Source organism: Cucurbita pepo, chromosome 8, assembly GCF_057944985.1.
Source record: "Cucurbita pepo subsp. pepo isolate OVF chromosome 8, ASM5794498v1, whole genome shotgun sequence".
Taxonomy (NCBI): Eukaryota; Viridiplantae; Streptophyta; class Magnoliopsida; order Cucurbitales; family Cucurbitaceae; genus Cucurbita; species Cucurbita pepo.
The window spans coordinates 11,169,357-11,184,081 of NC_141805.1; the positions used below are offsets into that span (position 1 = coordinate 11,169,357).

General features: G+C 32.5%; 2 protein-coding genes across 2 annotated transcripts; both read left to right on the forward strand.

The window, feature by feature from the left end:
• Positions 1 to 88: 88 nt before the first annotated feature.
• LOC111799568 (29 kDa ribonucleoprotein A, chloroplastic) lies at positions 89 to 2,280 on the forward strand. Its single transcript, XM_023682940.2, has 4 exons — positions 89 to 496; positions 641 to 742; positions 1,026 to 1,325; positions 1,891 to 2,280. The coding sequence occupies exons 1-4, from the start codon at positions 131 to 133 to the stop codon at positions 1,954 to 1,956; spliced, it is 834 nt and encodes a 277-aa protein (XP_023538708.1). The 5' UTR covers positions 89 to 130; the 3' UTR covers positions 1,957 to 2,280.
• An 8,769-nt stretch (positions 2,281 to 11,049) lies between these two features.
• On the forward strand, positions 11,050 to 14,500 carry LOC111800671 (cytokinin riboside 5'-monophosphate phosphoribohydrolase LOG3). Its single transcript, XM_023684475.2, has 7 exons — positions 11,050 to 11,455; positions 11,763 to 11,860; positions 11,995 to 12,025; positions 12,996 to 13,095; positions 13,843 to 13,913; positions 13,995 to 14,138; positions 14,323 to 14,500. Exons 1-7 carry the CDS (start codon positions 11,339 to 11,341, stop codon positions 14,413 to 14,415), a joined length of 654 nt encoding a protein of 217 aa, XP_023540243.1. The 5' UTR covers positions 11,050 to 11,338; the 3' UTR covers positions 14,416 to 14,500.
• Positions 14,501 to 14,725: the final 225 nt, after the last annotated feature.

Below are 14,725 nucleotides of genomic sequence, written 5' to 3' on the forward strand. Positions count from 1 at the left end.
ATTTTTATATAAATACATTATTTTAATATATTCTTTAAAAAAAAAAAAAAAAAAAAAAAAAAACTATAAATACCTAGCTTCCGGCCGTTGGGCCTTTCTTTCAAGCCTTATCTCAAAAAGCTCGGAAGCCATGGCTGCCTCTGCGACGTTCCTCACGCTTTCATCCCTAACCCCTAAAACCCTATCTTTTTCTAACCCTAAATTCGGACTTTTCTCGCTCAATCCATCTTCCATTGGCTTTCGGTCGAATCCGATTTCCATATCCGCTTTGGTTCTTCGTTCTGATAGGGTTTCTCCGGCGTTCTTCTCACGATTCGTTAGAAATGTTGCTGTCTCATCCGATTTTGACCAGGAGGAAGATGTCCTCGACGTCGATGGAGATGATTCCAGCTACGCTCCTGATCTCCAACTCTTCGTCGGAAATCTTCCTTTCACTATTGACAGTGCTCAACTCGCCGGTTTATTCGAAAGCGCCGGACAAGTTGAGAGGGTCGAGGTATTTTTTTCAATCTCGATTTTGTTTCTTTCATGTTTTGTAGGAGAAGTTAGAATTTATGTTGCTGTTCCTGTTATTAAGTTTCTCTGTTCTCTCGAGAGACCATCCATTTGCTTTGCCCTAATTTTCTGAAGTGTTTTGAAGGTGATTTACGACAAGATGACGGGACGAAGCAGGGGATTTGGTTTTGTCACTATGTCGAATGTTGCAGAGGCTGAAGCAGCTGCTCAACAATTTAATGGCTATGTAAGTGGCTACACCCATTTTACACCAACTTAATTGTTAACACTCTGCAATTTTGTTTCTGGGTCTGCTTCATTTACTCCTTGGAAATCCAATTGCTGTTACTGTAACCCAAAACATATGTAGAGCTTATCTGCTTCCATATGGTCTTTCTTGAGCCATAATTTTAATGCCAAAAGTCTCTTAGACTTGCCTCTGTGATCCAGTTATATACTGTTATCTTTCATTTTGTATCAAAGGTTCATTGGATTTGCTTTTAATTGATGATTCCTGGTGCTCCTCACAGGAACTCGAGGGTAGACCACTGAGGGTAAATTATGGACCCCCTCCACCAAAAAGGGACGATTCCTCTTTTAGGAGTTCAAAAAATGCTTCAACGTTTGATAACTCCAATTGTGTTCATGTGAGTAACCTCGCTTGGGGTGTTGATGATCTTACACTTGAGAACTTGTTTAGGGAACAAGGCAATGTTGTGAAGGCAAAAGTAGTTTATGACCGTGATAGCGGAAGATCTAGGGGGTTCGGTTTCGTAACATATAGTTCAGCAGAGGAAGTAAACAATGCCATTCAGTCCTTGGATGGAGTTGTAAGTTCGCTTGCCTCTTCATTTTTACGTTCTTGTTTTTCCTGAACAGTTCTGCATTTGTTTATGATGAGTTTTGATATGTCTCCTCATGTTCAATCAAAGTATAGCCATTACAATCTTGTTTACTGAACTCAAGAGATATGAGCATGAAATTCTGTTGTTCATAAGAATCATGATTGGTTGCATCTTCACCCTTTATGTGCATTGGCTTCACTTGTTTCTCTCATGTGCGCTTTTAACGGTTTACGAAGCTGAAGTCGAAGTTTTTTTTGTTGTTCCCGTTCGTCTTGCCTGAAATGAAAATTTTTGTGTTGGACCATTTTGTCTCAGTTTATCCTTTGTTCGTTATTAAACTCATTTCATGTGATATCCCACGTTGGTTGGGGAGGAGAACAAATCACCTTCCCCTAGCATACGCATTTTAAAGCCTTGTGAGAAAGCCCAAAAGGGAAAGCCTAAAGAGGACAATATCTGCTAGCGGTGGATTTGGGGCGTTACATTTCATGCGTCAAAATCATGAGAGTTAATATTTTCATATATCTAAGTATGAATGTTTACATTGCAGGACTTGAATGGAAGATCCATCCGAGTGACCCAAGCAGAAGCAAGGCTGCCTAGGCGCCAGTTTTGAGTATCAGAAGAGATCAACGGTAATTTTTTCTATACTTTGTTCTCCGATAGCGATAGTAAATGGTGCCAAATGATTTAGCTCTACTTGCTCTGTGATCAGTGGGATATTTGATTTTTATTTTTGAGATTTTGCATACATCTAAGCTCCTAAACTTTATGACTTCAAATATTTGTCGCGTCTCAAACTTACTTTAGGACGAGTGAAGCCTAAGATTAGCAAGTTATGTCACGAACATTACAAAATCTTGGTTCTTAACGGTTAAAACCGAGATTTAATAAAGGGTTTATAGGGAAGGATTTAATATCCTACCAATTACTTTGGTAATCCAACTAGTAGAATATCTTGTTTGTTTTTGTAATTGTTATGATTGAAGGTTTTATGAGAGATACACGCTTGACCCTTTAGTGGAGTGAATATTTTATGCGAATCGAACTATGATAATGTTGGAATACAATTTGATGGACCAAATATGTGATATTAATTATGAACGGTTCAATTAGTTAAAATATTATATTTTCATTCCCAAACATTGAGGTTCGAAAATATTTACCATCCTTTATTAATGAAGTTCATCGCATAGCTTGATAATTTGATATTTACTCGTTTTCTTGACTTGGACGTTCAAACCATCTTGTACCTTCAAATTTGTCGACATAAAATTCTTGATTGTAAAATAAATCAAAACATGAAATTCTAAAATCAAATCAAGTTTAAGATAATTAATATATATATATATATATATATGATAAAAATTAACAAAGTCATGGAACAGAGTAGGATTGTAAATAATTTTCATCAATTATTTACATAATTTTTTTTTTTAGCTATTTCAAATCAAAGAAGAAACAAAAAGGGCCCACTTTTGTTGGCAACTGGCCCATTGAGGCCCACTATTGGTTCAGCCCAAGCCCTCACTTCAAAAACAAATGGGAAAGTGAGAGGATTTTATTAATTATTTATATTGTTTTTGTTTTTGTTTTTATTATTTATTTATTTATTTTGAGCATACTATATTACTTTAATAGGTTAACTAGATTTATTATTAATTACTTTTATTACATTTTTGACATTTTATTTTTTCAAAATCATAATACTAAAATTAAAATATAGTTATCGAGTTAATTATCTAAATATCTTTTACAATCATATTATTACCTTCTCCTTAAGATGCCAACATAAAATTATTAGACGAGGTCACTTCATTTGCACCGTTGGATGGAGAAAGATATTTTAAATATATTTATTTTTGTATCTCACGTAATATAATATTTCACGAACTCTTTGCCTACGTATGTATTTATTTGAATCTTACGCTAATTAATCATTTGAACGTAAATAATTTAAAGGATATATAAATGAAAAAAAAAAAAAGGCAATAATGGCAAATTATTTGGATATGTGAAGTCAGCAAGTTATTACCCTCCATTAAGCCAAAGTTGTATATATTAAAGATTTCTTGCTAAGCTATGTGCATGGTTGAGGGTGATCTACATCATCATGAGCTACGTAGTAGTAAGTTACATAGGATAAGGGAGTGGAGCCCGAATCGATTCCCACATTGTTGTAGGTAGGTAGGCCCAGCATTTTCGAGGCAAACTCAAACTACTAGACCTAGCTCGACGAGCTTAAAAGATGATCACATGTCATGTCACCTATCTATCTCATCATTCACTCGAGAAACACGAGATTGATGATAGAATAAGATATCATCCATTAACGTCGTGATTAGCTCGTTCTCTATAAATGTACCGACAAGCCTCTTAAAAGAAAAGCAACTCAAATCCAGCTTAGCTTGACGTCACTCGATCCAACTCGAGGGTCATAATGTGCTGGGAAACGAACTACATTGATATACAAATGACTTTTTGTATAATGACCGACAACAACAGCTTACGTGAAGCTTCTGCGAGAAGAGTTTGTTTGTAGACTATACTGCCTAGAACGTTACATCAACAAGCACCTCGTTTTTAATGACTAAGACTATCAGGGTGTTGGTGCTATGATTATGCATATCGACATTTCTTTATAATCGATCGTGTTTGAAAGCTTTTTCTTTCAAAATTCATTTTCTTGTTCGCTCGTTTTAGCTTTTCATTAATTTACCCGCTAAAATAAATAATTATATGTAGCTTTGAGGGCATTTTCATATATCAACAAGACATGTCTTATCATGTCTCAAATTCTTCCATTTTGAAATATTTTCTCTCGTTAATAATTATTTTTTGTTTAACTTTTTAATGACAACGAGCAAAAAAAAATATTGACTTCTTTATAATAATTATTATATGCGCATTTTTTCATATCCCACCATTTTTAAACTCCTTGAGCTTTCTTTAACTTCTGAACACTATCGAAAACAAATGATGAAATACTTTAGAATACACGTGTCACTTGAGAGATTGCTCGGGTTTGTTAGTGAGATAGATTTTGGTTCTACTTCAAGACGTATCATATAATAATGTGTAACGGAAACGGGCACGGGACAAGTAGCTCGATTGTGGAACGATGATGATGTTCGTTTAATAATTTGGGCACGGGACAACTAGTTCGATTGTGGAACGATGATGATGCTGTAATATTGAAGAGATAAAAAATTTAAATTAAATTTCTATAAAAATAAATAAATAAATAAATAAGGCTAGAAGCCTTATTAACCTATTTTGAGGGGACAAAACGTGACAGCCCAGTTCTTAAAATCTTCTCCTATAAGTTGGTTTAATTTATTATGGCACATGAAATTATTATATAAATGTCAGAGCTTCAATATGATTTACCCCGAGCGATTGAACTGATAATCCCTCTCGGACGTACGTGTCCAAAGAGGACAAACTAGCGTGGGCTTGGGTCGTTAGGTCAAAATTTTCCTACCATATTAGATGAACACGACTCTCCACACTAGTATGATATTGTCCACTTTGAGCATAACCTCTCATGACTTTACTCTGGGCTTCCCCAAAAAGCCTCGTACCAATGGAGATAGTATTCTTTGATTATAAACTCATGATCATTCTCTAAATTAGCCGATGTGTGACTTTCATTCAACACCTCCCCCGAACAAAGTACGTCACCCCTTAATCAAAGCTCGACTCTTTCTTTCGAAGTATTCAAACAAATTACACCCTTTGTTCGATACTTTAGTCACTTTTTTACTATGCCTTCGAGACTCATAATAAATGGAAAGATACCTATGGAAAGAAATATCTAGATATTTGCTTTATAATAAAATATTAAATATGATATATATGGTAAACTATAATTTAGTACTAAATATCATTAACACGGAGTCAGTAGGACTTAAGCTCACTTTAGTTTAACGAGATTGGTTTGACGTGATATAAACTTCGTGCTCGTGAATAATAATAAAATATTATTTTATTTATAAAAAGATAGTAATTTTGTCTTTGTTGAGGACAAGGAAAGAAGAGGGTATGCATGGGTATGCCTTCCCTTTTGAAGACAAATGAAGCACAAAGGGGAAATGAATTCCACAAAGCCAACACAAATGGATGAATGTGACTCAACTCATTTCTTTGTTTCTCTAACGATAAATTCTACCCGTCAAATCATACCATTTTCGTTTCGTTAATTTGTCGACTCGTTAAATTTTTACATTTACTTCATTTTTTTATTAATCATAAAAAGACAATCATACAAACCTGTTACGGAGGTAAAAATTGAAGAAATAGTAAATTGTTATTATTTTTTTTTTAGTTTAACGGTCTGGGTAAGAGGATTGAACGTTTCAACTAAAGTTGACAAAGATAAGGTGAAATATCCAACACAAAATTTAATTTCATATCTATTCTCGGTACCAACTTGTAATTTATTATAACGGCTAAATGGATAAGACACATATTACCATATATATATATATATATATATATATATATATATATATATATATATATATATATATATACATACGGTATATAATTATATGGTCGGGATTGAGCCATCAATTTTTATGACAATAATTGACACGATACCACTAAATTATATTCGAATAACGAGAAATAATATGTCTAGTTTTGGAGACGCTCGTGAACGTTTACTTCATTTTTCTTTCCTTTATGGTAAATTGGAACATGTTTGCTTCACAAACAAGGGGATCAATAATAGTTGTACTACATCTTCATACACCAAAATTATTTAATGTCTAAATATATATATATATATATAAATAATAAATAATTGTTTTTTTTTTCGATTTAATTTCTTAAGTATTTTTTTTTTCATAGATCGACCGTCTATTATTTTAATACCGTTTAAAATAATTTCTCTACCTAAAATATCGTCATTTATCTTATCTACCTTATCTAGAAGTAGCTTAATCTAAATCAACGTCTTTTTCTTCATAGCGCGCGCACCTAATAACTAGACCGCTCCTCACCCTCATTAATCAATATTCCTACAAACCCGAACAATCGTAATCAATAGATACATCCCGTTAGAATTAAATATAATTGAAATTTATTTCTCCCAAATCAAAATATTAATAATATTTACATATAAATACGTGATATGCCTAAAATTTATTTTAAAATATATAAATTTGCTTAATAAAAAAAAAAATAATAATGTTTAGAAATAAACCATGATTTAGACGGTCCGGTTTGATTGAACCGGGAAAAAGCCGACCAAGGCGGTTTGAAGTTTATTGCATAGCCACAAAAATGAATGAATGTGTGTGTAGGTGTGGGTTTTTTAAATTCATAACTAAAAATATTTATTATAATTAATTAATAGGACAATTCCGTTTTAACTTTTGCCTCAAAATTGGTACCAAAATTAAATTTGGATAGGATTTTGCCTTTATTATTAAGCGCACATGCTATTTTTCTCTATCTCAACCGCCTTCAAAACCCTAATTCCTTCGAGTCGGTCCCTTTCGAGCAAGTCGAACAGTTCCGGTCCCAATCGAGTAAGTCCGTGTCTTGATTCAGTAATTTATTTCCATACTTTCAACAAATATTTTCAAAATTACTATATTTTCCCCGTAATAATGTCGTTTTCTCGTTATCGACGAATCAAATAAATGTCTTAAACTATTTGCATGAAGTGATGAGAATTTATTACGTAATACAATATACTCTACGCTACCATTTTAGCTTGAATTTTTTGGTGCATCCACGATCACGACATGAAAACATTGAATATAGTTTAATGTCTTTTTCATTTCCATGTCTCATTAATATTTTACGTGTTATATTGACAATATTTTTTTTATTTCATATATTTATCGTTCGTAGCTGAATGGTCCTAAAAATAATTATTTATTTTTTTTATTTTTTAAACTAATTATTTACAAGTTGCCATGATACTCACTTATTGAACAAAGCTTTTAATTTTTTTTTTAAAAAAAAAATCAAATAATAAATCTCACGTGTCCGTACGTGCGGTGTTGTGGAATATAATTTTTGGCGTTATTAAATAATTAATTAGAAAATAAAAATATAATCTAAATTAAATAAATAAATGGTTAATTAACATTTATAAACAATAAATAGAGGGGGGAAATAGTCTGACAAAATGAAAGGCGCAGTCAATGAGTGAATTATGAATAAATATAATTAAATTCAGCGTCGAAATTTGATTTTAATTTAATTTAATTTAATTTATTTATGATAGCATATAGAAACTAAATCTGAATCCATGACCTTACAATAAAGGCAAATATGTATTATTTGAATATAATACAAGCAGTAATTTAGAAAACGTATCCAAATCCAAATATTTCTGACCATATGATTTAATTATTTCTTTTACCCATCCAAATTAAATATTCATATTAATCTTCAAATAAATAAATCATACATTATTTACTCCTACATCCAATATTTATTACCATACTACTTTTTTTTTTTTTTCGTCTATATTCTAAATTTAAATTTCGAGATAATAATTATTTAATTTATCGAGCTATGTGGACTTAGGGTTTGCTTTTGTATGTGTATGCGATCTCGTAACTTTTTTATAATAGATTTAGTTATTAATATTATGATATAATAATGTTAGTGTGAGTCCGACATGTTTTTTTAATTGAACTTTTCGGTTAAATTATAATTTTGATATCTATGATTTAGATAATGTTAGAATTTTGTCGACTGATTCTAATGAAATTCTTATCTGAATCTTGGATATAGAGCGTTACAAATGACATTGGTGCAGTACCTCTATGTAATGTCCCATATTGGTTGGGGAGGAGAATGAATCATCCTTTATAAAGGTGTGGAAACCTTCCCCTAGCAGACGCGTTTTAAAGCCTTGAGGGAAAGTCCAAAGAAAACAATATCTGCTATCAGTGGATCTGGGTTGTTACACTCTCCCACTAAGATATGGTTCGAGGATGAACTGAGGTGAAAGTTGGTTGGTGGGTATGTAACCACCTCAGCAAAAGATAAATACATGAACGAACCTGTGTAAGAAAATTGTAAAAGAATTAAAAGTTACTACATATACCAACAAAATGCTCGTTTTTTTCGGTGTCAAACGAACCCATGTTGGTTTCTGATAACGCACAACGCACAGAATGTAGAGGAATGTAAAATCCATCAGGTACCGAATCTAGATTCTGAATCCTGAACTAAATCTTAGACATGACTCTGGATCAAATTTACAGTTTAACCTCAGAAATTATCCGTAATTAAATGTTTAAACTATTTTTTAATTATAAGTATCATTCTAAACAAATTCTCGAGCAATCAAATCTATTTAATTCATGATATGAATTTATGACGTTGATCTTAGCTTATATTAAAATTAAATGAGTATACGAAATTATTTTGTTTCTTTTATGTTCTCTATTTGCATGACATTGGGTATGGTAATAAGAAGACCAATAGTAATTATTTGTGACCATATAAATTATTAGAATTCCTTATTCACATTTTTGTTCTCAATTTGCATGGCACCATATAGTAATTATTTGTGGCCATATAAATTATTACCATTCATTTCCACACAATCTTTAATAATTTTTTTGCATCAAAATATATCATTTTTTAAAAATAATTATATAAGTTGCAAAGTTAAATAATTTAATTCTTATAATAATCTCTAAGGGTTTAATTAAATTTAATTAATTAAAATAAACCCATACTTTTGTCAGATAATTATAAATTATAATAATAATAAAGTCAGAGACATTTGGTCAAACCAAATAAGTAAACCCATGTCCTAATGTCCACTCAAACCCTTTTTTTAATCTTTCATAATTAACTAATTAAATAAATAAATAATAACTGTTAATAAATATTGTCTCGTTACATATCATTGTCAGTCGTATAATTAGTACAGTTTAAAATATATTTACGAAATAATTATTTTTTTATCTTAATTTCATATAATTAAATGTCGGGTGATTTTTCCTTTTTTTTTTTTAGAAATTTAACAAAAAAAAAGTAAATTTAAATTAAAAAAATAAATTTTATGGAGGTTATTTGTTCTGGGGGGAAGGTATTTAGGGTGTTATTTATAGCGAAGCAGGCCAGCAGGTCAGGGGCGGGGAATTAAATAAAATAAATAATAAAAGACTGGGATGCCCCTGGCCTGCCACGTCAAAGGGTGAGAGAATATTTTTTCTCAAGAAAAAAAAAAAAAAAATCTTTTTAATTATTTGTGGAAAGTTAATAATTAAGAAGAAATACAGATGGAGGGAATGAAAGGCCTAAGTGGTAGGGCTCAGATGTTATTTATTTTACTTAATAATTCTGATAATATTTAGGTTAAATAGTACCGTAAATAAATAATTGTTTGGTTCATTTCTCTGGCTATCTTGTTCGACTAAAATGTGGTTCTGATACCAAACTGTCACTGCTGCCTGCATTCTATCGTTGGGTTCATTTCTCTGACTATCTTGTTCGATTAAACACTAAAGTGTGGTTCTAATACCAACTGTCACAATTGTACTGTACTCCATGTCTGATCTTAACACACTCACAACAATTGCTGTGGGGGAACCCAATTCCCATATTTGGTAATACCTTCGTAAGATATCATTAATTTTATTTACATAATCGAATAAATGATATAATTTATATATTAATTTTTCAAAAATTCTCAAATGTATTTTTAAAACTACATGTTTTTTTTGGAAATTATGAAAAAATCTTTAATATGCAACATAAATTAATAAAAGTTATTTCTATTTAAAAAATAATACTCCTAAATTTCAATAAATAAATAAAAAAATTGAATTAAACTATATTGCTATATTTTAGGTTGAAATTATAGTAGCTTTTAAAATAATTATGAACAACTTGTTACAATGTACGAGAAAAAGGGTCGTGAGCTCACAAGAGGTTATGGGCGATACACGTGTCACAATGTTCGAGGAAAAGGGTCGTGATCCACAAGAGCGAGCTAACTCAAAAAACCCGTCTTCAATCTTCTCCATATTATTACATCTATATAGATTAATAAACAACCAGAATCATTTAATATAACGGGATGAACACGATAGGAACGCAAAAATACCGACTTATCAACGAAAAATAGAGACGATAAGAAAAATAGCTTTAAATAGCCAATACTTTGTGTCAACTAACCTCCTCATAGTGGCAGACTATAGCTGGAGAAAGGAAAGAAAATTAACATAATCAAACCCTAAAATAAAAACATAATATCATCTTACTTCCAACATAACTTAAAAGGGTAAAAATGGAAATAAATAAAAAATCATTACATACTCGAAATATAAAGATTAAATTAATAATTTAACGATAAAATATAATCAATTAGAAAATCAAAATTTAATTAAATTATATATATATATATATATAACTTCGAGACATTATAGTGTATTTAAATAAGACTTTTCATAAATATTTCAAAATTGTTATTACAGAGAAATTAGTTATAATGTTTTTTTTTACTTTAATTTAGTTTTAAAATGATTAAAAATATAGATGTATTTTTGGGATATATTATATATATATATATATATATATAATTTAGTTTAATAATATTTTTAATTGAAAAAAATGGAGCATGGTAAGAGGCATGAGTTTGGGAAGCGTGCCGGAAAGTACACACGTGCGAGGAGGTATGAAAGATTACTATAAAGAAAGGGAAGGGAATGAGGGAAGCAGAGGGCTGCACCACCACCAGTTACCCCAAATTCCCCACAGAGACTGAGAGAACCAAGAAAGAAAGAACAGAGACTCTCAGTTTTCTTCTGTTTTTCTCTTTTTCTTTTTCCTTTCACGCTTTTTGATTTTGTTCGGTGGCGTTTGTATGTGATTGGGGAGCATACTCAAACACCCAGTTGGAACAAATTGATGCTCTGTTTCTCCGCACCTTTTTCATTCCATTGCTAAACTTTTTAACCGAATCCAACGGAGTGAAACACGGAATAGAAGGTAAAGAATTAGAACTTGCAACAATGGAGGATGTGATTGTGAATCAATCCAAGTTTAGGAGGATTTGTGTGTTCTGTGGTAGCAGCCATGGCAAGAAGAGAAGCTACCAAGATTCTGCCATTGAACTCGCCAACGAATTGGTAACTAATTTTCCCATTTTTCTGTTCGGATCATTATTTGCGTTATAGATTGTTCAACATTACTTCCCTTCATTTGAATGATTTGATGATATAATCCTTTGGTTGTCTCGTCTTCCATTGATCTTCGATTGAGATGTCTTCTGATTCTGCACATCAGGTGTTTGTGATAATTCTTGAGCAAGAACTTCACTGTTTTGGCCTAAAACTTACCCTTCTATCTTGCACTGAATATGAAAATACAAACAAAATGATCTCAACCCCATTTCGTAAAACTTCCTGAAATGATGATTTTGGTTGTTTTTTTAAGGTTTCAAGGAACATTGATCTGGTGTACGGTGGGGGCAGCATAGGGCTGATGGGTCTGGTCTCGCAAGCTGTTCATGATGGCGGTCGGCATGTCATTGGGTATCCCCCCCATTTTTTTTTTTTTTACTTTTATTCACTTTGATTGGTCCTTTAAGGTTGTTTTTGTTCTTTTGTTTCTTCACCATTACAAGCCTTCGTACTACTGACCTCGTCATGATACTGTTCTTGCGCAGGGTTATACCCAAGACGCTCATGCCTCGAGAGGTATGTCTGTAGCTTAGCAGTGTCATAAAGTCTCCAATCTTTTTCTCTGCTCATTTCGTTATATATATATATATCACAAGAAAGGGACTGTTCTGTTTTTCCTTTTATCTGATTTTGCATTTATTTATTCCAACAACTCATTGTTCTCTGTGATACTCTCCCCACTTTCCTCTGCTTTTTAGTTTTTACTAGTTTTTTTGTCATCTTCCTTTTCCTCTCTCTCTCTCTCTCTTTCATTTAATAGTTCCTTTTCCGCTACATTCTTCTGTGTGGCTCAAGATCTGCCTTTCTCATACTGCTTGGGTGAGCCTTATCCATGATAATACTGCCCAAATAGTCAGAAGCTTGCAGCTCTCTGAACTTTTTAAAACCATATCAATCTCCATTGATAGATTAAATTTTTCAAATGTGTTATCATTTGTATTCTTAGATTTGTTTTGTGTTTTCTATGGATGTTTTTAAAATGTGTTTGGTAAGGAAAGTTTACACACTTTTATAAAAAAATGTTTCGTTATTCTCTTCAACTAACGTGTAATCTCACTATCTATCTTCTTTGATGCTTAATGTACTCGTTGGTACTTGTTACATTCTTCAATTGATGTAGAACCCCTCAATTTACCCTCCTTCGGAGTCTGGCGTCTTTGTTTGCACCCCTTTTAAGACTTAGCCTCTTTATTAGTATATCGCTCGATGTCTATCTTTGATTTAATTTGTAACGGCCAAAGTCTAGCACTAGTAATATTGTCTCATTTGGATTTCTTCTTTCGGATTTAAAATGCATTCGGTAGATAGAAATTTTTACATCCAAATATTTGATGCTCCTTCTAAATCTACGTGGGTTCTCTATCATTTTTTGTATTTCATCCCTTTTCCCCATGCAAACCCATCATTTTCTCTCTCCAAACAAGGCTTTAAGACCTCTTTCTTTCTCTCTCTCTAACCTATTGTATTCCATTATTTCCTTTTACAGCTGACTGGTGAAACTGTAGGGGAAGTGAAGGCAGTGGCAGATATGCATCAAAGAAAGGCAGAGATGTCAAAGCATTCAGATGCTTTTATTGCCTTGCCAGGTGATTATTATACAAAAAAGCCTGACATATCACATTTTCTACTTGCACTGAAAATTCTTGAGCATAATTGCAATCAAAACGTAGTGTTCATATCTCAGCAGCACCCCACCTTTTTACTTTGGCATTCAACAAATGGCCCAAAACTCCATCATGACTCTCCTTCAAAACTTACCTCTTTTTCTCATTTTACTTCACTCATAAGTTACTATCTGACAGTCAGTCAAAGCTCTAAAATGCCCTCTTCCTCTTTATCATCTTCCCTTTTGTTTCCTTCTGTAAATAAAAACATGCAATCGTCATCTTATTCCCCTTTTTTCCCCCCATAAATTAACAATATATTGTTTTCTGCTTTCGGTGCCTGTCTTTGTAGCCTTCTTAGTTTCACTTTTTTTTTTAAAACAATCTTTGTCACCATCTGCATTAATGGCGCTGTGCATTTATTGCTGCTACGGCCCATCTTCTTCTTCTTACACTAAGCCATGTGATTAATTAAGAAAGCATCATTGACCCATCAATATCAGCACTGAAAAAGAGAGTTCCTTGAATAATATCATATCAAATGTAGGGTAAAAACAGAGATTTCCTTGATTACCTCTTCCCCTGCCATGTAGAGTAAAAAAGACTACTTTGACTCACTTTGCTCAACTGGCCCTTGCTTACTATGCCCCTAATTGCTTCTTTTGGATGGATCATCTGCATGATTTTGCACAAGCAGCTGTAATATTACTACATATGAAATGAATGCAGGTGGCTATGGGACTCTGGAAGAACTACTAGAAGTGATAACTTGGGCGCAGCTTGGGATCCATGACAAGCCAGTGAGTGCTCTTTCTTTTGCTACTTTTTCCAGTGCTGTGATAGTTACTGAATATGAACAAAATGAACACTGAAAACTGCAGGTGGGGCTGTTGAATGTTGATGGATATTACAATTCATTGCTGTCATTTATTGATAAAGCTGTGGAGGAGGGATTCGTCAGTCCAAGTGCGCGTCAAATTATCGTTTCCGCGCCATCAGCGAAGGAGCTAGTGAAGAAGTTGGAGGTATCATCAAATACCAAAACTACAAAACATAGTTTCATGAGTACTATAATATCGATTGTTTCAAGTTTTTGTATTTAAAATATGATAGCAAATATATTGTTCTTGAGCAAACTTATATCATCAACAAAAAAGCTCGTGTTTGTGAACTCCATTAATCAAATAAAGAGTTGGTTGTTGTGTGCAGGAGTATGTGCCTTGCCATGAAAGAGTTGCTTCAAAGCTAAGTTGGGAGATAGAGCAGCTTGGCTACCCTCAAAATTGTGATATCTCCAGGTGATTTCTGAACTGAAGAAGATGATGATGATGAAGAATTTTGCAAATGGAGGCGTCTAGTATGAAGTTTTTTTTTTTTTTTTTTTTTTTTTTTTGTAAATTCGTTTATTTCAGTGTCATTGTTTGAAAGGGCTACTACTACATTTAATTGTTGAAACTTTTTATATCCTTGAAAAGCTGTAAGTATAGGATTGTAGCTCTGATGACATTTCCATCTTCAGTGGCAACTTATATATGTATTTTCTACTTTTGGCCTACCTTCATTTCATTACACTTCTTTCTTTCTTTCTTTTTAAGGAACAAAAAGCCATTTT